This window comes from Armigeres subalbatus, unplaced genomic scaffold (genome assembly GCF_024139115.2).
Source record: "Armigeres subalbatus isolate Guangzhou_Male unplaced genomic scaffold, GZ_Asu_2 Contig729, whole genome shotgun sequence".
In the NCBI taxonomy this organism is placed as follows: Eukaryota; Metazoa; Arthropoda; class Insecta; order Diptera; family Culicidae; genus Armigeres; species Armigeres subalbatus.
The window spans coordinates 115744-136883 of record NW_026943511.1 but is presented as its reverse complement, the minus strand read 5'-3'; the positions used below and the strand labels follow the sequence as shown (position 1 = coordinate 136883).

At 38.1% G+C, this 21140-nt stretch overlaps 1 protein-coding gene across 1 annotated transcript; it reads left to right on the top strand.

Moving 5' to 3' along the window:
- The first annotated feature begins 2712 nt into the window (after positions 1–2712).
- Positions 2713–17122, top strand: LOC134204587 (CDP-diacylglycerol--inositol 3-phosphatidyltransferase-like). Its single transcript, XM_062679390.1, has 5 exons — positions 2713–2952; positions 3627–3761; positions 15311–15464; positions 15530–15693; positions 15796–17122. The coding sequence occupies exons 1-5, from the start codon at positions 2904–2906 to the stop codon at positions 15966–15968; spliced, it is 675 nt and encodes a 224-aa protein (XP_062535374.1). The 5' UTR covers positions 2713–2903; the 3' UTR covers positions 15969–17122.
- Positions 17123–21140: the final 4018 nt, after the last annotated feature.

Here is a 21140-nt window from a genome sequence, read left to right as displayed (position 1 = left end):
TCAGATGTTTTGAATCTGTTAAATAAGTTTTATACAGCCACTGAATTCAATTTGATTAAATATTATTTGAGAGGAGAGTAAATTCCGGAGTTTATTTAATGTTTTTTTTTTGTGAAAACTGCAATATCAATTTTGTTGCTACCTAGATTCGAACTCCTGATCTCCTGATTCAATGGCCGCTGCTCTGTCATCACCGTCACTTTGACATATGTAAATAACAAAGAAAATTATGGATGTGCTTCTTCGCATACCCTATAGGTTATTTTGCTAACGCTATTTTCGGATTCATGCTGTATAAACGTTAGAAAGAGGCCTACATGCTGCTTTTAGCACATAAGCTTAAAAATTATGCTTTCAGCATTATTTCAACCATTATTCATACATTTATCAGCATGTTCTGTTGGCTAACTAACGCTGAAATTGTTTTTAGGCAACATTTTCTCGATCTGTATAGATGCTACTCTACTGCTGATCGTTTAACAGTAGCCGTCAACAAAAATATCGCTTCTAAATGGCTTGTTTTCTTACACTATCTGCTAGCATTAATGACAGCGCTTTGTCAGTTGCTATAAGAGCAGGTGAAAACCTTTGTAGCTGTATTAAAGAAATCAATAGCTCATACACAGCTCCGGCAACAAAAATCAAATGTAAACATTGTGGTTTTGACGTTCCATACTGATAAGCTATTAAAAGAAGCAGTATAAGGTTTACTTAAACGTTGTGTAATCTTCAAAGATACAGAAGTTGCCTGGAAGCTTCGTTAGTTCATTTATAGCGCTATAACGCTATATTGTTAGTGCTATAACAACAGCGAAAACGTTTTCATTTTGAATGCTACTCACCATAATATGGGAAGTTGCTAACAAGCCACTCAATTACATACATGAGCTCTTAACCGATGAGCTTTGTTGCTAATTCAGACAGAGCTGTTTTATGAATATATGAAAGCTGCATAAACGATAAAAGATGAAATATATTCGGTACAAACTGACTAGCTGATAGATATTTGGGTAATAGTCGAGTTGAAGTTTAAGGGATTATTTGCCCAGGCTTTTCTTTTATTCAGCATTGGCTGCTTTTATTCAAATATTATACAGCCAAAGGCTAGAAGTTGAAGCTTTTAGCACCAAAATTGTTAGTTGGGATAAGACTATTCTGAAACACTTGAAAATAAGCCAGGAATATGGAAGCGTGGATTGGGTTTGGGATTTACGTTCGTTTTTACTAATGTATAACTCTACACCGCATGCGACAACCGGGGAAGCGCCGTCCTCTCTCATGTTCGGAAGGGTTTTACATGACAAGCTTCCAAGTATGGACCACAGAAGGTTTCGAATGAACGCAGAGGAGATTCGGGACTGAGATTGGTCGAAAAAACAGAAAGATGCGGAATACAGTGACACTCGCCGTCATGCAAAGCTTTCCGAACTCAAAGAGGGGGATGTAGTTGTCGCAAAGCGAATGCATAAGAGCAACAAATTATCAACGACTTTTGGTCCGGAAGAGTTCGAGATCATCAAAATGAATGGTTCGGATGCAACACTGCGGTCAACTGAATCAAAACGCATCATCCACCGCAACGTAGCTCATCTGAAGCCGCTGCTGAGTAAAACGCCACCTGAAGATCACGAGACAATGGCGAAATCTAGGGATACGAACCAACCAGGATCAACTTTAGATTCGAGGTCGGAATGCGATCACTACGCGCCGCCACATATTTGAAGGACTATCAAACTAAAGCTGTTTATGACTATTGATTATAGGGAAGGTGTCGGGTCGTGCCTAACTACGACCCTGATTATATGTAAGAAAGATGGGGTAGGTTGGCAGCACTGAAGACGCGGCGAGAGAGTAGAGTGTTGGGCGAGCTACGAGCAAGTGTGTATTCGTCAGGAGTGTTGGATAATTGATTCGTGGAATAAACTAAAGAAATTAGAAAAGTGTACTGGTGGTTTCTATCCGACACGTATTTCGACCACAACTGTGTGGTCGTCTTCAGTGTCTCGTACTTGACTCGACTTCAAGTCGTGAACGTGAACCATACACATGTGGAAGTGTTGGTTTGACAAATGGATTGCGAGTGATTTGACTATGTGTCCAATTTGGGAATCTCGAGCTCATTCAGTAGCCGCTAGGTTGAGAAGGCCGACGGAGGTCCTTTGTAGCTTAGTTGGTTAAAGCACCAGTCTAGCGTGCTGAGGGTCGTGGGTTCGAGTCCCATCGAAGGGAAAGTGGTTTACCTCCAATACATTTTTCAAATCAATATCTTCCACATAATGTACATATTCACATATGAGTTTTCACAACATTGTAAATTAATGTCCAAGTCGGGTGGTTTAATGCCCGAAATATAGGCAATTAACTTTGATTGAACTGAAATTTTTTGTAAAACTTTCAAAATTGCAATTCATTACAGATCATACATGCTTCCCAATCAACCGCGTGTTTTATCAGCGGGACTGCTCAGAACAAATTCGTATCAACAAGCAACAATATATATTAGAAATGTTGCCAGGTTCCTTCAACAAAACTACAAAAAATGGAAATACAAAACACGATTAAATTTTAAATCAGTTTTCTATTTTGGACAAGCAAAATTCAAAAATTACTTCAAAAGCCTACAGAAATCATCACCGTCCTTCAGCACAAATTCGACAGGCTGGCCCACTGTTTGCCGTCATGTCACAATAAAGAGCGAACGAGAAGGTGCGAATTTATTTGCCTCGTCGGGCTCACCAACTCAAATCAAACACAGTTCTGATTCGGAGTTGAAGTGCAGCGAAGGTAGAAAGCGATTACAGCGCAACATTTCCCACAGAAAGTATTTCCCTGCGGTTGAAAACCGAAAGTTTGTCTGTAATTTTCCGCAGTGAGGACGCCGCTAAGGGTTAACTGCTTGCATCATGTCCACGGAAAAGGAGAATATTTTTGTCTTCGTGCCGAATCTGATTGGTAAGTGACTTTTTCTTCGGTTCATCTCCAATTAATGTTGAGTCCTTTCTTCGCCCTTGCATTTGATTTCCTTCGGTTTGGTTCGGTGGGTGGGTGGGTGGTTTGGTCTAAGGATGGGTGGAGTCGAGTGGGCGAATACATATTTCCCATCTCATCGGAACGGAAGTAACAACAACAAACTGAGTACATTTTGTAGAGTGGTTCAGAAGTGCCTTGCTAATGAATGTAGGTGTATTTTGTTTTTCGTCTGTCTATCTAATTTACAAGTCTTAATTAGGAAATATGTTAAGCAAATTCCTTTACGTCAAATCTGTTCCTCTATAAACATGCTCCTATTTCGATCATATCGCTGCTGAAAATGAAAAAATGTGATCCATGTGCGTACACAAGTTTAAATTTTCTGCATAACAATTAGAACTATAATATTTGGCGAAAATCAGAGATTTTTGTAAAGTTAATATAAAAAGGAGAATAAACGTCGTTATAAGATTCACATCGCATATCAATTTAAACAAAAACTACGCGCATTTGAACGATTTGAACCACTCTGCGATGACGATTGTACTGCTGTGAGAGGGGAAGATATTGATTTTCTGTACGACTGCGGCGTCATACGGATTCTGGAATATTGTTTATTTATGTTTCAATTCGGCCAATTTTCCTCTCCTTTGCAGGCTATGCCCGGATCGTGCTGGCGATCGTTTCGTTCTACTACATGCCTACCAACTACGTGATCGCCGGCTGGTGCTACATCGTGAGCGTCGTACTGGATGCCCTCGATGGACATGCTGCCAGACATTTCAATCAATGTAAGTGTTTGAAGGACAACGTTGCATGCGAACGCCAACCAATTGATTAATTTAATTAAAGGATAAACGGAGAAATAGTGAAAGCTTAGAAGTTGCATAACGTCGATGGGGACTAATGCGGTTTTGCTATCTTCAGGAATAAAAGTGCTTATCTCTCTGATAAAGCACAATACTTTATAATGGTTCGAGATAAGCAGTTCGATTTTATAAAATTCTTGATAATTAACAGTTTTGGGTAGCATCGATCACATTTTTCACAGTAAAACTTAATATTTCAAAGGAGAATTTCGTTCTTACGACACTTGGAAGGTGCGATGAAAGAGGTCGCCATTAGCAGGTTCCACCTGCTCGCATGCATAGGGTAATTTACAATATTTTTTGATCTCGTATTGAACATGCAACTACCTATAATAGAAAATATTATTAGATCATTGGAAGTGGAAGAGTTAGATTTAGAATGGGATAACAGTTTTCTCCATCTTGGCTGATATTCATGTTGTTAAGTTTTTTCAAATCGAACTCGCAACTAGTGATGGGCAAAACTGTTCATTCAGATGAGCGGCTCTGAAGCAAGTGTTCACTTAAATGAGCCGACTTATTTTAACGGCTTGTTAGTTCATTCAAAAGAACTATGAAGCCCTGGTGGTTTGACGAAACATCATTCAAATTATCGTAGTTTGAACTTCTAGTAACTTCTTGATATGCAACTTATTTCTAGTGGACTGTTTTTTCTCCGATGTTAGTCGGCTAAGACGCTTATTACAAATTTGTGCCGTTTTCTCACGCATGACCTTGAAATACTCGTAATACAAAATCTTTTCAAGACCAACTGATATAACCTCGGATAAATTGTTTTTATCTGCTCTCACCATAACAAGGGATTGTTAACTTTCGGAAGTGGTCTTAAGTAACCAAAAGATCCTTTAAGAGTACGTTTTTCGCTTAAGCAGCTCAGTGAAGCTGATTAAGCGAAAAAGAACAATGGGTAATGTTTTCAACATAACCGCAAGTAGACGTAGGACTTGTATAAACGTAACGTATTTACATTTAATTTTTAACTTTTGGATCTATAGAGTTTGATTATAGGTATTGATATTAGAAAGACAACTTCCATTGAATTAGCAATTTGTGTATTCAAAACTTCTGGAAATAAAACTAATAATTAAATACATAATATGAATTGCTTTGTTTCTAACTATTAAGCCCCTACTCAAGCAAGTGTAGGGCATTTATAGATCTCTTATTGATGATAGTATTTGAAGTTAAACAATTCTATTTATAAAATTTTCAGACTTGGGCAAAATGTGCTATTTTGGGGGAACTGTCCCGTTTTCCAAACAAAGAAATGCAATACCAATTTCGTTGCTTCTTTTTGCTACCATGCGTGCTTACCGATGAAAAAAAAAATCACAACAATAAGAAACAAGTCAAGGAGCAGTGACCCTACTATAATAGAGGAGATACTGCTAATACATCAACGAAAAATTATATAATGTTTGATTCCAAACTCCATGTCTACGTCAAGTTTAATGATACAATTTCTCAGAAAATAAAAACAAAGTATAAGATAAAGTTTATTTAAATATTCTTCTGCAAATTATTTTTTGCGGACTTTTTTTAAAACATGTAATTCAGCAAAATTTTCTAATTTAAAGTGGATATTAACACTATTGCTGATTGTGATTGCTAATACCTTCTGCAAATAAATGAAAGTAATTATTTTAATTAAATTTTTATTTTCATCAGTGTAGTTGATTTTTTTTATATGAAATCAGAAATGTTTTAATGTACATGTCGTTTAGTACCAAGCATATGGTCAGTCATATGACATGACTCGTACTCATCCCGGGATCATTTGAATTATGAAACCAATCACCTGAATGAGCAGACCAAATCTCTCTAATTTTATTCTCCTTCATCCACCACTGAACTCCGAGTGATGCGATGGGCGATTGCATCCATCGCAACCGACACGATTGCACGCGACCATCATCAAGCTCAGAATGACAAAAAATTCGCCCACTTCTTTCATGCATATTCGCAGACCCACCGGAAGTTCTACCGCTGCAAGGTGGAGTAGCTAGAACAAATGGCTGGCCAAAACCCTTTCTCGTTTTCGAACTTTTGCATAGTATTATATTTTTAGAATATTTTCAATATTATCTCCATTATGTGTCATTGAAACTTTTACGTTTGTTCCTTATTAGTATTAGTGACAACCTTTCAAAAATCATGTTAATTTGATGGTTTTAGCGTGCCGTAAGACAAAGATCAGTTACCACTGCTGACTAATCTTAACAACACATATAATGTTAGGTTTATAGTACACAAAACATCATTTATAGACTGCCCTAGGACCTCCATGAGTTGGAATATGAATTATATTTAACATTAAGATATTATTTCATAAACATAAATAACATGGAGTTTTTGACATTTTTTAACAAACTTCATTATTAAAAAAGTAGAAGTACTCCCTCGTATTCCGCTACGAGATTGTACACACATGAAAATATAGGCTTTCATCTTTCCATTGCGGGTTAAAGATCATCCGCACTCGTCCGCAAACGAATTTGCGAGTAACTTCAAAATAGGTTGTTTTCATATTTTCCGCCATTGTTTTCAACAGTATATAGGGTAAATCACTACTTGGGCCTATTGACCCGGTTCCCGGCTCACTGCACAGAAAACTAATGATTTATACTGTTTGGAAGCCGTAGGTTTATTATTGATAATTTTTAAAAAGTCTCCCATTTATTTTTCACAATACTCAATATTTTTCAATCACTTGTTTTACTCCTAATTGATCCAATTGTAGAAAATAAAAATGTAGATTTCAAAATTTCGCTCTCCGATGCCACACCACTGAGCCGGAGTGATTCTTTCCACTTTTACAAAACGGTATCATCAAATAAACACCTACCTGAAAATCGTCACAGTGCTCGATACAATCATCGCTTGAAGCTGTTAATCACCACACCATAATTCTAAACACATGCACTTCAATTATTCTTATTTGTTCGTTTCACTAGAACTTATTTAAACATATTAGAATACATTTTAAAACGTATTCTCAAACCGAACAAAAATTCACCTCGGCCCAAGAACTTCTAGCCACACCGTGCTGCCAAAAAGCCAGGATTATGAAAATGATCCTTCATCGTTAATAGGAAAATTGTCTAATACGTTGACGCTATCATGTTATTTATAATCCTCTCGTAAAAAACATATTGTTTTTAAGTATTTGGAAGAAATTTGAATAAGTAAATATATCTTCTCAACCAAATAAAAATGATTATGAATAATACCATCTGGCATCTTGTTGTCGTGGAACGTGCATATTTTTGTTTACGTCGCATTTTCTACCGTCCCGAGAGAGAATGAGAGTAAAATGTTGAGAGATTGAGTGAAATTTTGCTTAGGCCGGGAACTGGTTTTTTGTATGCCGGAATGGGAATCGCTATGACCGAAATGAGTGCTGTACCTCGTTACTTTAAATGAAATAAAAGCTGTTTTGAACGATATTTAGCACGAATAGCTATTTTTTAAGCAGAAGTGAACCCCAATGCAGTATTATACAGCCCACAAAATTCAGGAGAAGTTTCTTCCTGTCAAAACTATCAATTAAATAAAGCAGTCGTACGCATGTTAGGCCGGGAATGGGGTAAGAAACCCTAGGCAGAACAATTCCGCAGATAGCTTTTTCTGGTTTTCGAGGCATTTGACACATAGACATGATTGAATACAACAGTAACATACTCTGTTTTTAGTTATTCATTCGTTCATTTGGTAGGCTCAAATGCTGTAGGGCGTTACGGAGCCGATTAAAAAAAAACTTTTTAATACAATTTTGTAACCTAACCCTCAAATAATAATGTTAGTTTGGGGCATCTGCTACTCATTTGAATCTCTACAAAGCATAGCGAATGCTCTATTATCTTTCATCTCCTTCCCACTAACCAATCTTATGAAAAATCTAAATATCAATTGTATTGAATTTGGCGATTGCATTGACAACAGATATGTAAAACTCGATATAACTTAAATACATAATAGTTGATATTATGTAGACAAGTTGAAGCAAAGAAATAATATGGGGTAGGGGATAAAGCGGGCAAGTGCCACTTCAAGCTAAATAGAAACAATTCGAATAAGCAGTCTACTTGGTCTTAAGTGAAGTAACCATATGAGGCAACCTTGTACATAGGACCAAAACAGGAAATAGAAAGAAACATTTCCTCTCCAAAAATAATCAATCCTATGTTATTGTAAGATGAACATGTTTTAAGGTCACTCCTGACAGAATCCATGTTTCAAAGTGCTCGCGTTTTCGGGGGCACACCACTCGATACGAAGGCGGCGGACAACTGTCATTTTTGTTGATTCAGCTTTGCTGCGTCAGCATGCGTGAAAAAATAAAAATGACAGTTGTGCGTTGCTTCCAGTATCGAGTGGTGTGCCCCCGAAAACGCGAGCACTTTGAAACTTGGATTCTGTCAGGAATGACCTTAAGCAAAAAGTTTATGAACGAGGGTGCAAAAACAATAGCCAGACTTTTGTTTAATCAATTTCAAATTTTACGATGCAACTGATGTTATGCGTAAGTAATCAGTGTTGATTGTACGTTCTAGGTAGCTTTCGCTGCTAAAAATATAATAAACTTGTGAAATGGGAATCTAATGTTTTTTTGAATCGATTAATGTTTACCTTTCTGTAATAGGCCCTTATCAAATGCTACGCGAGATTTTTCATTTTCCACGTTTCCCACGTGAATTAAGGACAAAAGTGTGTGAAAACATGAACTGTCATGGAGCTGTCGCTTCTGTATCAGTTTATAATTTCATTTTTGAACATATCAAGAAAGGTCATTTCTCACTGGTAGGTGAATTTGCACCTGTAAAAATGTTCGAAAATCGATTGTTACTATGTTTTTGCATCATAAATGCAAAATCTACCGAAAAACGCCGAAATATAATTTTGGCCAGGATTTTGGTCAAGTTACCCCTTAGTGCGCTGGTGACTGCATGCTGTCGCTGTGTAGGTAAACACAGCGAATGAACGAACGAAACGAAAAATGCGCGAGCTAAAAGCACGTCAATACGCGCTGCTGTCACAAATTGTAATGACTCGCACGCGGCAGGCACTGCTTCTTTTATACACAAAGAAAATCTTCCGACGGACCCGAAGGCCTGACATACCGCATTCTGATGTCCGTGTTAGGAATGCACGGGATTCGTTACATATGAAATTTTTGCTGGCTTTGACAAGAATTGAAAATTTCAATAGCTTATCGTTAATAATCTTAAGTTTCAGTGAAATAGGCAAAATGCTGGAGAGTGTCCGAGTCGATTGATATATAAATCTTAAAAATCCATCGAAAGATAAAGGCACTAGGGGAAGATCCATTAATTACGTAACGCAAAAATTGGGAATTTTCAACCCCCCCTCCCCCCTATGTCACACTTTTTGTATGAAACATCTCAAAATTTTGTATGGATCGTCACACTTTGCTCAACCCCCCCTCCCCCCTCTAAGCGTTACGTAATTTGTGGACGCTCCCTAGTAGCGTTCAAAATCTTCCCTTCCAGCGTAACGCTCTCGATTTCCAAAAATCTAAATGACACCCAGTATAGTAAAGAAAGACGTAAGTCCAACGTCAAAACGTACTCTTAAAGGAACTTTTGGTTACTTGGGGCGTACCTAGCGCCTTCGATTATGGCAGCAACTGGATCATAATATGATCTCGAAGCTTACTGATCTGTTCGTCAAACTCCTCCCATACAGACAACTAAGCTTCGACAGAAACTGTTTCTGAATTGACCTTTCCCTTTCGAACAATCTATTCTTTATTTTCAATTGACCTTTCCCGTCAAAAATTGTTTTATTGTCTCAGTCGATTCTTTGACTTATTTAGCCATATTTTTTAAGTTTCTAACTATTTTAAAAATCGAAAACAAAACCCGAAAAAGTGCTGCACGTGTGAACCAGGCCTGAAAAATGCCGATGTTCATTCAAAGTCGAGCAAAGGTTAGGCCAATCTTGACAGCATTTTTTGATTTGTTGTTTAAAATTTTAAAAATACTTAGAGGCGTCAAAAATATGGGTTCTTTGGGAAAGTTGACCTTAAATAAAATAAAGAATCGATTGAGCGAATAAAAATTTTCGAAGGGGAAAGGTCAATTATCGATTGATACTTGCTGAAACACTTTAATAAAGAGTAAAAAAAAATTGATACTTGCTGTTATTTGCTGTCAGCTCCAAATCCCAGTTTTAAAAATCGAGGATCTAGAAATCAGCCATCTCTTCTCGCAACTCCCTATTCCGTCTCCCTAGAGAGACGAGTTAACTCCAAGGGGCTACCCCAAATAGCATAATGCCATTTGGGATAACGAGTTGAATAGCCCGGGGCCATTTGGCATGACGATCGTTTGGCATAGTAAAGAAAAAAATAGTCAATGATTTTAGGGCCATTTGGCATAACGACCATACGGCTTATGACCATTTAGTGTAAAAATTGAAAGAATTATAAAAACTCTAGGCAGAAGCTCGCTTTACAAGAGTCATCTGTCTTATTGCCTTATTCTGGGCATATGCGTGTTTTAGGAGTGATTTACTTTTTCGCCTAATTCTGGGTAAATTCGTGATTTAAATGAAGAAACAATGTACTAATTTGCCTTATTCCTTAAAAATGCGATTTAAAAAAAATCTAATGCATGCTTAGAATGAACGAATGATCTACTCATAAGAATTCTTCTAAGCAAATGCGTTATAAACGTTATAAACAGAAATTGTGTGCTTTAAAAGATGGAATCATCTGCTCAATTGTCTTATTCCGATCCTATGCGTAGAAAAGAAATCATATAAGCTTCGACTTTTTCCGGGCGAATACGTTCTTTTGAAAAATGGGTCTAGTCTTCTGTCTGTTTTCCGGAAAAGCTGTACTTTTGAAGAAGAGGCCATCTACTCTTTTGCCTCATTCCGGGCAAATGCATGCTTTTAAAGAAGGAGTTATATACACTATCAAAAATCCACACTATTTTATTGGCAAAAATCCATAGATTTTAGTTATTATGATGTATTTTTGCGCAATAATTTGATTTATGTGTGGATCCATATCGATTATAATAGGGTGGTGCTATTGCAAAAATCTATAATCGCGACACATATACTTTATATAGTTATTTTTAGCAGTGTACTCTTCTGCATTTTTTCCGGGAAAATGCACATCTTTAAAGAAGGAATCATCTACTCTTTTGCCTTATCCCGGGCAAATGCGTACTATTACAGAAGGAATCTTTTCAAGACTTCTACTCTTTTGCCTTTTTCCGGGGAAATGCATACTTTAAAAGAAGAAGTCATCTACTTTTTTGCCTTATTCCGGGCGAATGTGTATATTTAAAAAAGAGGTATTTTACTATTTAGCCTTATTCCGAGCAAATGTGTGCTTTTAAATAAGGAGTCATGTACTCTTTCGCCTTACTTACATACTTCGGTCCGGTGTTGAACTTAATCTAGAATTTAAAAAACACCTAAATAAAGAATAAAAAAAACACACTTTGGAATATGAAAATAATTTATTCATACAATTCACTTTTTTGTCGAATGGTCGTTAAGCCAAACGACCCATTGTATTTGATACATTTTTTCAACGATTATGCCAAATGATCATTTGTGACAAATGGCCTCGAAGTACCCAACAGATTATACAGATTATGATCTTTGACCAACTCATTTTTTAATGGAAGTTCAGGAACAACTAAATTGTGGACTCGGAATCAAACGATAAACGAAACTAAAAAAAACTTTAAGAAAATTATTTTGAGCTTTTTGGTGGAATGTCATAAGACGCGTTTGTATAATCCCATTTAATTCCACCACTTAATTGTACCTTGACAGACACGTATTTCGACCTCAACAGTAAGGTCGTCTTCAGTGTCTCGTACTTGACTCGAGGTCGAAATCCGTATCTGTCAAGGTACAATCATGTGGTGGAATTAAATGGGATGGTACAAACTCGTCTTATGAAAAGTAAATACACCCAGGTTTTTTTTACACGTTTGGAATTCATCAATTTCTCGGTTAACCTGAGCTTTCACAGCTTTTTAAATACCCCCTGAATTTTCTTTGATTTTTTGTGAATTTTTTCGTGGTTGCTTCATTGACGCTGAAGGTCTTAAACGACCAAAACCAAACCGTGTAAAAAAAAACCTGGATGTAAATTTGATTAAACACGTCTGTACAAGGGAAAAGAAAGATTCAAAAAAGAGTAACATCTTTCATAATAGCAGGGCTGGTAGCGATGAATGCCGTTCAAAATAGTGACTTTAGTGACCAACGATGACGAAAAAGTGACCAAATAGTGACTTTCAATTGCAGAAAAAGTGACCAAATAGTGACTTTTGTATGAAGTTGGGTAAAGAGCTACAAGTTGCATTAGCATTGTTACGGTATAATTCTTAAATTGCAAATTAATGTTTTATTTTTGAAAGCCTTATCTAGAATGCTATCAGAAATCAAGGAAAGACAAAAACAAGGAAGAGTTCAGTGACACTCTCATTAGTACCACGGAGTTGGATATTGAGGATGGTATTCGTTGGATCAGCCAGAAGCTAGGAATGTGACCATGGTACCTCATGTTAAGTAACATACCACGAGAAGGTATCTACCCGGCGTCATGGGAACGGGTAGTGAGTTACAAGTTGGGTCACAACATTATGTTGATAATTACAACAACATTATTGTATAGAATGATATGAAATAGTCTAATTGATTCTTAGACGATGAAATTTTTGGACTCACAAAACTTATAAATCTTTTGACCATTTGTTTGAAAAATATAAAGTTATTAAAATAATGAAGAGATTTTAAATGTACGATTTGATCCGTTATTAAACTATGGTTGAATAACAAATTTAAATGAAGCTTTTGAGATTTTGAGCTCGACGTGCCATTCCGAGGAAAATTTTGAAAATCCATAAATTTAAATAAACTTTAATTCCATTTTTTTTCAATGCTCTTTGCATTCATCTAGCAGTGAATCACGTGAAGTATTACCACTGGCGGGGTCAGTTATTGATATTTGATATAGCACCACTTGGCGTAAGAACGCTGCCTTTGTGCACTACAGCGTGCTTGCGACGAGTGGTGCCCACATCTTCTTCCGCCAATCTTCAAGAGTAAAATCCACTGTGTGCTGTGTGTATGATCTTTCTTATGTTAATCTTCATTCTTTGATTATTACTTACTCAATTTTCCGAAAAGATGTACTTTGCTTATTTACTTCGACTATATAAATTTGCCATCGGACAATATTAAAGTTTCCGGATAATGAAGATTTGGAGCCAAATGGAGCGGATCCAATATACATATACGGGATTCAATCGCTTTATTTGTTAATACTTTCGTCGGGGGTGCCATCGGGTCTGGGTCTGGGTGTGAGAATGGGTCAACGCGCTCACCGACAATGTGGAGGTCTGATAACAAAATCGTGTAAAAAGGTGTCCTATAATTAAGTTTACTTGTCCTCAGGAACTTTAAATCTGTTCTACAGGTCTTCTACATATTTAGTTGGAACAGTGATCCATTCTTACCCACATTTGACCCATTGTCACCCCCGGCGGCGGTAACATTTTACATCCCAAAAATGCGTATGCTTCTTATGTATCGGTGTGTTCATCCAACTCTCACTCATCCTTGAATACAAACATAATTTGTGTGATTATTATTTTTTTTTTTTTGCAAATTTCACTAAGGACTGTATCGAAAATAAGTTATCCACTTTCAAAGTGTTGCTACTCAGAAACTCATGAAGGTATTGGTTTGTTTTACCCTGCATTCGACGTATTCATATGTTAAGTTTCAAATCAGAATTTGTTTTTTTGTTGAAAATTTGTTGTTTCCGATGTATCTCAAATTGAAAGTGATATGGAAATTTGAGTTTTGGACACATGGTAAGAAGGGCATCGAGATGGATAATTTGACCAAGCGTTTCGCTATCCACCCCCAAAATTGAAAATTCATGGTCAACAAGCTTGGGGAACTACACGTTTGTTAACCTGTCGGAAAAAGGAAGAAAATCAAAATCAAGTGACCGGAATTTGGACCAGAAAGTATAATCATGTTTTAAAACGAGGCAATTTTACCAGGAAGAAAAACACTTGAATAAATTTTGGAACATGGCAATATTTATTCAGTATTATATTTTTTCATAAAACTTAACAAACAAAATTAACATAGGGGAACGGTTCGGCACTTCATCTCATAGCTCCTATTTTCATCCCATAAAAAATAATGCAGTGAAAAGGAATTTGGTTTGTTTCTCATTTTTGTGATTTTTTCACCAGTGAGCACGCGTGTTAGCAAAAAGAAGCGACGAGATTGGTGCAGTATTTCTTTGTTTTGCGATGAGATGAATATATGTACAGTGAGATGGAAAACGGAACAGTTCCCCTATATTGCTAGACAAATTTGAATAATTTTTTAAAATTCATCCGATTTTATTCGAATAAAATAATGTAGATAACTTATTTTCGATACAGTCCTTATATTAAAATAAAAATAAGTCATGATTGCGTGAGGATGTATGAAATGTTTCTTGTGAAGCTTATTAAGGAAACTCCAATCTTTTCAACACTGACAATTTCATTCCTTGGACGGGTTTGGGACCCAATCGAAAGTTTTATTTTGTGAAACATATTACATATAGTAAAAATGGCAGAAAAAAACTAGCAATTAATATCATGATTAAAGATCAGCTGAAAACGGTTTCTGATTGAATCATGTTGAAAAAGGTTTTACTTACCCTTTTTATTGATACCTATATTGATTTTTATCATGGAAATTATTATAATCCAAGAAAAATACGATTATACGTGAACATTTTTTCATGCACATTTGCGATTAAACTAACATCTACATTATGGTGATGTTTTGACAGGCAACATTGCTTACAAGTTGTTTCAAAAATCATATGGCAAATTAGTATTACTATTTGAGAGTACAAAAACGAAAAATAATAATAAAATACCTACTTCTCAGTGTGACGTTGAGAAAAATCAAATCTGATTGTCATGTGATAAAACTGAGGCTGTCCACTATCTTGTCGCCGGAGGATATTAACGCTCACCAACAGACGTGGTTCTGGTTCCAATATTCCTCAATTCTGTACTCAATACTCGAAGTCAGCCTTTCGCACTTTAACAAATTCCATTCGTGCCGTGAAGAAAAAGATCATAGTTGACAGGAATCGGAAATAACCTCACGATTTTCAGAAACATGGAAGTAATATAATAATAGTAGGCACAAATGATTTTTATTTCGAAATTCATTACAAGGCAATGCAAAAATAGTGACTTAAGTGACAAATTTCCGAAAAATAGTGACTTTAGTGAGTTTTGGATGCAAATAGTGACTTTTTAGCGACTTGACTCAAAATAGTGACCAAGTCACTAAAAAGTCACTCGCTACCAGGCCTTTAATAGCACTAGACAGCTTATAGAAATCTGTTTTATTATTCAAGATAATCAAAACTACTTTCTCTCTGTTTTTAGCGACAAAGTTCGGCGCCATGCTCGACCAGTTGACCGACCGTTGCGGAACAATGGGTTTGTTGGTAACCCTCAGCTACTTCTACCCGAAGTACATGTTCTGGTTCCAGATGTCGATGGCTATCGATGTTGCCTGTCACTGGTTCTATCTGCACACGTATGTTCTGCCATGGTTTTGACCTACCTTCGGTTGGTTTCAACGAATCTTTTCTTGTTTTATAGGACTGTTCTGCAGGGTAAAACATCGCACAAGTTCATCGATATGTCTGGTAATCCAATTATGCGAGTGTACTACACCAACCGAACTGTTCTCGGCTTCATGTGCTTGTTTAACGAATTGTTCTATGCGGCTTTGTACCTGTTGCATTTCACACCGGGACCAATTAGTAAGTATCTGGCTTGTAACACATTAGGATTCATGATTATCCTACTATTCAGTATTGGAACATTATATCTACGTCTATTTGTCATATTTTCCATGTCCGCAGTCTTCGGTATCTCTTCGTTCAAATTGCTGGCGATGTTCTCTGCCCCGGTGGCTATCGTCAAAACAGCCATTTCTGTGATCCATGGATACGTTGCCAGCATGAATATCGGCGTGATCGATGTGGCCGAACGCGAAGCTCAGCGGGAACGGGAAGCCGCCAAAAAGCCACAGTAAGGTGACATCTGTGCGCACCGCGCACTGTGAATACAATTGATGGTTCGTATTATGCTACTACGTCCCTATCGACGGTACTTCTTCCTCCTCAGTGTCAATCCATTGGAATTAAACCATCGTATCTATATCTAGTTTGTATCTGAATATAGTTGGGCGAAGAATATTCGTTAAAGGGCAGATGAATTAGGTATCTTTTTATGGGTTCATTGTTGTAGTAGCAAATGTAGTTGTAAATTATCGAATTTGTGAAACAGGTTCATTTAGTCGCTAAGATTGACTATCACAAACAGAATCCCATATACCAAATGTATAGTAAACTAATGACAATTCAGTATCCTTTTGATCTAACGTGGAAAAGTCTCGCCATTTTGATATTGATCTAAGCAGTCGTACAATTGTCATTGATATTCGAGTGTGAAATATTTTATAGTGGATTGAGCTTAGTAGGCTCCATTCCAAATTAATTGCCCAAAACCAGAAAATTTAAATTCATCAAAACCTATCAGAAAGAAAAATCTAATCGTATTTTATATTAAAAATGGTGTACCGTAGAAAAACAATGCACACATGAGCACTCAGCTTTATCATTCCACATATAGAGGAAAAATCGGAGAGGTGGTTAATAATAGAACATGTTGAAACAGTATCCCGTGCAATACATCCTTAAGGACAAGCCTCCCGGAATCCAAAACTAAATTTACTCGCGTTTTCAAGGGCATACCACTAAATACTACTAACTACTAAATACGGAAGCAACACACAACTTCGTCGTTATCATTATTTCATGCAAGCTGCGACGCAACAAAGCTGAAATAAAAAGATAACAGTAACTGTTGTGCGTATTGAGTGGTGTGCTCTTGAACACACGAGTGAATTTAGTTGTGGATTCCGGGAGGTTCGTCCTTAACTGTAAAATTATAAAAAAAAAACACGTGAGACTATTGAGAATGTTCGAGGAAGGTTATGCCAGTTGAAAAAGAAAGATTTTCACAATAGTATCCATTTGTAAACCTGATGTCCGTGCGCTGTCCGCGGTATAAATAGGGACACAATCTGAAACATTGCAGAGTAGTTTTGTGAGTAAATCGATGTTGCACGTAACTTATTTTCCACCGTACAAGTGTGGATAGAAACAAAACAAAAATGAGAAGTAATTAATTAGTTATTTCATTAGGAAATGTGTAGAGAAATTCTAATTGTCTATAATTGTTATTTTATATATTTACAAAAAGTGTTGGTAGTCGGTAGATGCATAAAAATACAATATCGGTGTACAATTAAGTTCGCCAAGGATGATTCTGGGGTTTTTGAGGTACAAAATGTGTCGGTCCAAAATAAATTGTGATTCATTATTTTGATACAATTGAATAATTTCTCCAGTTGTCTTTGCGAGCAAAGGCGTAGGATTGCCAATATGGTGATGTCGAGTTTTATTCTTGATCCGGTCTGAGATGTTTTCGGGTGGGAAACATTTTCGATTCCCTGGACATAGTGTATCCATGGTACCTGCCACACAGGATACATACTTATGCAGTGGCGGGAATTGAAAGGCTTTCATTTAATTACTAAGGAAATTGAGCTTGAGCTTGATGACCGCACAATTCGTAGTTGTTTTCAATTAATTACTGAGGAAATGCTGAATAAGTTGAAAAATAATGTTCCTGTTCTGGCAACCATGACCAAACACAGACGCGTCACAACCAACGTTTGGCCGATTAAGTAGATGTTAGTTAACAGCTGATATGATGGTGAGAGTGAGTGAGAAAATAAAGCAAGCGAGAGGAACATTCGTCAAAGAGGTAGAGGAGAAAAAGATAAAGAAATGGTCAAATTGAGTATAGTGGACTGATAGCGAATTTGTTACATGCAAGAGTAGAATTAAAGGAATAGTTTGGAATAAAGATAGTAATAGTAATTGGAGTGAATAAAATTGAGTTTGGCCCCAGCAGATCACATAACGCACACTCTGACAGAGTAAACAGCATAAAAATCAAGTAGGACAAACAGAAACGGTCATAGAGGACTATTCAAACGGAATTCAAAGAAGGAAAACAAACCAAAATTTGTGAGTAGAAACTATACAAAAAATGCTCAATTTTGTGAAACTTCTTAGACAACCCACACTTCTACAGTTTGATCATCCCTTTGGTTGATTTCCAAGAACGATTTCCTTTTTCATATCCGACCGTCCGAACGAAATCAAAAATTTTATATCGGATTATTTCGGAATGGCTTCTCTTCTTCGAAAAACCAGCAATGTTTGTTGTGCTCAATGTCGGAGTCGATGTCGGGGGATGTGAATTTGGTCCAATGTGGCAAATGTAGGCTGTGGGTTCATTTCTCCTGCGCTGGTGTAGATCTGGAGGTTGTGTATGTTACCGCTAATGCTCAGCTGTTGAAGATTCCGGACTCGAGAAACAAGACGCGATTTGGCAAGAAGACCAGCCAAAAGATCGATGGAGGGTCCGATCAGGGAGTTGGTTCCGATGTAGATCCGACTGAGAAGCATTTGAATGAGGAACAACTCGCCAAGGAGAAGGCCTTTGCAAAGCAGATGAAGGCGCGGAAGAAACTACTCGCCGAAGCAGGAGATGCGAGAAGTGGAGGTCCAGGCACATTGTGAGATGAAAAAGCAGCATTTGAAGCCAGAGCAAGAAATGTTGGACGCTCAACTTGCTGCGGTTTTTTTTGGAGAATCGAGATGCGATCCGAAAGAAATTCTGCTGCGGCGTTCATTCATTTATTTAGTGTACATCTAAACAGATAACACTGAATCAACAATTGGACGCCACAATACACGGTTCGAGGCCGCATCTCTTCATCCTCGAATGCGCCACACGCTCGCCAAGTCGTTTTGCACCTGGTCTGCCCACCTCGCTCGCTGCGCTCCACGCCGTCTCGCACGTGCCGGATTGGAAGCGAATACCATCTTTGCAGGGTTGCTGTCCGGCATTCTTGCAACATGTCCTGCCCATCGTACCCTTCCGGCTTTAGCTACCTTCTGGATACTGGGTTCGCCGTAGAGCTGGGCGAGCTCGTGGTTCATTCTTCGCCGCCACACACCATCTTCTTGCACACCGCCAAAGATGGTCCTAAACACCCGTCTCTCGAATACTCCGAGTGCTTGCAAGTCCTCTCCGAGCATTGTCCATGTTTCATGTCCGTAGAGCAGCGGTTCTAAACCTGGGGTACATGTACCCTGGGGTACCTTCGCCGAACCTAGGGGTACCTCGAACGAAATGCTTAATGGCGGATGAATTACAATTTGAATCAAAACTTATTGATAAAATTTTAATAATTTTGTATTTTATTTTTATTTTTAAACTTTGTCTTGTACATAATATGCATGGCGATCAGTAGATCATGGCCTATTGAATCCTGACCTCCACAACCAGTACAATGGATAAAGGGTTGTGAGACAAAAACATCAAAAAGGCAAAACCTCGAATGAACAAATTTTAAAAATCTTCTATGAAATCAACCAGGCTAAAACAGAATGTAATCTAGAGTCTACAAATTTGAAAACCTCCATTTGGGAGACATGAAAACTTTTTCCCATAAAGCTCAGTTGCTTCGTTGCAAGAGAATTGGAAGAATCCTTCTACGCTTCTCGGAAGCCGCCTTCCAAGCAGCTCGGAAGCCTCCTTTCAAGTGACCCGGAAGCCGCATTTTAAGAGGTTCGAAAACTTTCTTTTAAGTGGCCCGGAAGCCAAGCTTTTTTCTATAATTTGTGTTTCTGCTTTTTCTTTCAAAAGGCTTGATGCCTTCTTTCAAAAGGCTCGAAGCCTTCCGGAATCCTTTCATAAAATGGCTCGTAAGCTATTTCAAGAAGCTCGGAAGCCTCCTTTCAAGAGGCCCGGAAGCCTTCTTTCAAGAGGCTCGGAAGCCTCCTTTTCAGAGGCTCAGAAGCTTCCTTTTAAGAGGCGCGGAAGCCACCTTTCAAGAGGCTCGGAAGCCTTTTTTCAAGAGGCTCGGAAACTTCCTTTCAAGAGGCTCGGAAGCCTCCTTTCAAGAGGCTCGGAAGCCATCTTTCAAGAGGCTCGGAAGCCTTCTTTCAAAAGGCTCGGAAGCCTCCTTTCAAGAGGCTCGAAATCCTCATTCCGAGAGGCTTGAAAGCCTCATTCCAAGAGGCTCGGAAGCCTACTTTCAAAACGCTCCGAAGCCTCCCTTGGTGGGGTAGAAGCCATCTTTCGAGAAGCTCGGAACCCTCTCTTCAAGGGGCTCGGAATTCTTTTTTCAAGAGGCTTGGAAGCATGCCTTAAAGCAGCTCAGAGGCTTCTTTTCAAGATGCTCGGACGCCTCCTTTTAAGTGGCTCGAAAGCCGCCTTTCAAGAGACTCGGAAGCCTATCTTCAAGAGGCTTGGAAGATTCTCTCGGAAGAGGCGCGGAATCCTACTTCCAAAAGGCTCGGAAGCTTCCTTCCAATATACTCGGAAGCCTTCAATAGTCAAAACAGTCCCTGCAGTCAGTCCCTCGATGTAAAAACTTAATTTTTATTGGGAAGATTAAAAAAATGAAAATTTCAGAAAAGTTTATGGAGAGCCATATATTCCGTTAGTTTTCAGGTCTATTTTTCATATACTTGAAGAGTAACGATTATTTTTTTTAAATCATAGGGGGTACCTCAATTAATGCAAAAGTTCGAAGGGGTACCTCTCAAGAAAAAGGTCGTCGGTGCAGAACATTGTTGATGACGGATAGTTTTGGGCGCAGTTTAACCATCACCAGATAGTGGTCAAAGTCGATGTTAGCGCCACGATATGTTCTGAAGTCGATAATGTCGGAGAAGCCATTTGTGATTCTGTCTGCAGTGATGATCTCCAGGTGTACCGATACGGGAGGCTGTGTTGGAAGTAGGTGCTGCGAATGGCCATATTCTTGGAGGGGGCAAAATCAATTAGTCGTAGGCCGTTTTAGTTCGTCAGCCGGTGAGCGCTGAACTTCCCAATAGTCGGTCTAAACTCCTCCTCTTGGCCAACCTCAGCGTTCAAATCTCCTATGATGATTTTGACGTTGTGGCTTGGGCAGCTGTCGTACTCACGTTCCAACTGCGCGTAGAATGCGTCCTTATCATCATCAGTGCTTCCGGAGTGTGGGCTATGGACGTTGATTATGCTGAAGTTGAAAAACCGGCCTTTGATCCTTAACCTGCACATTCTTTCATTGACCCGA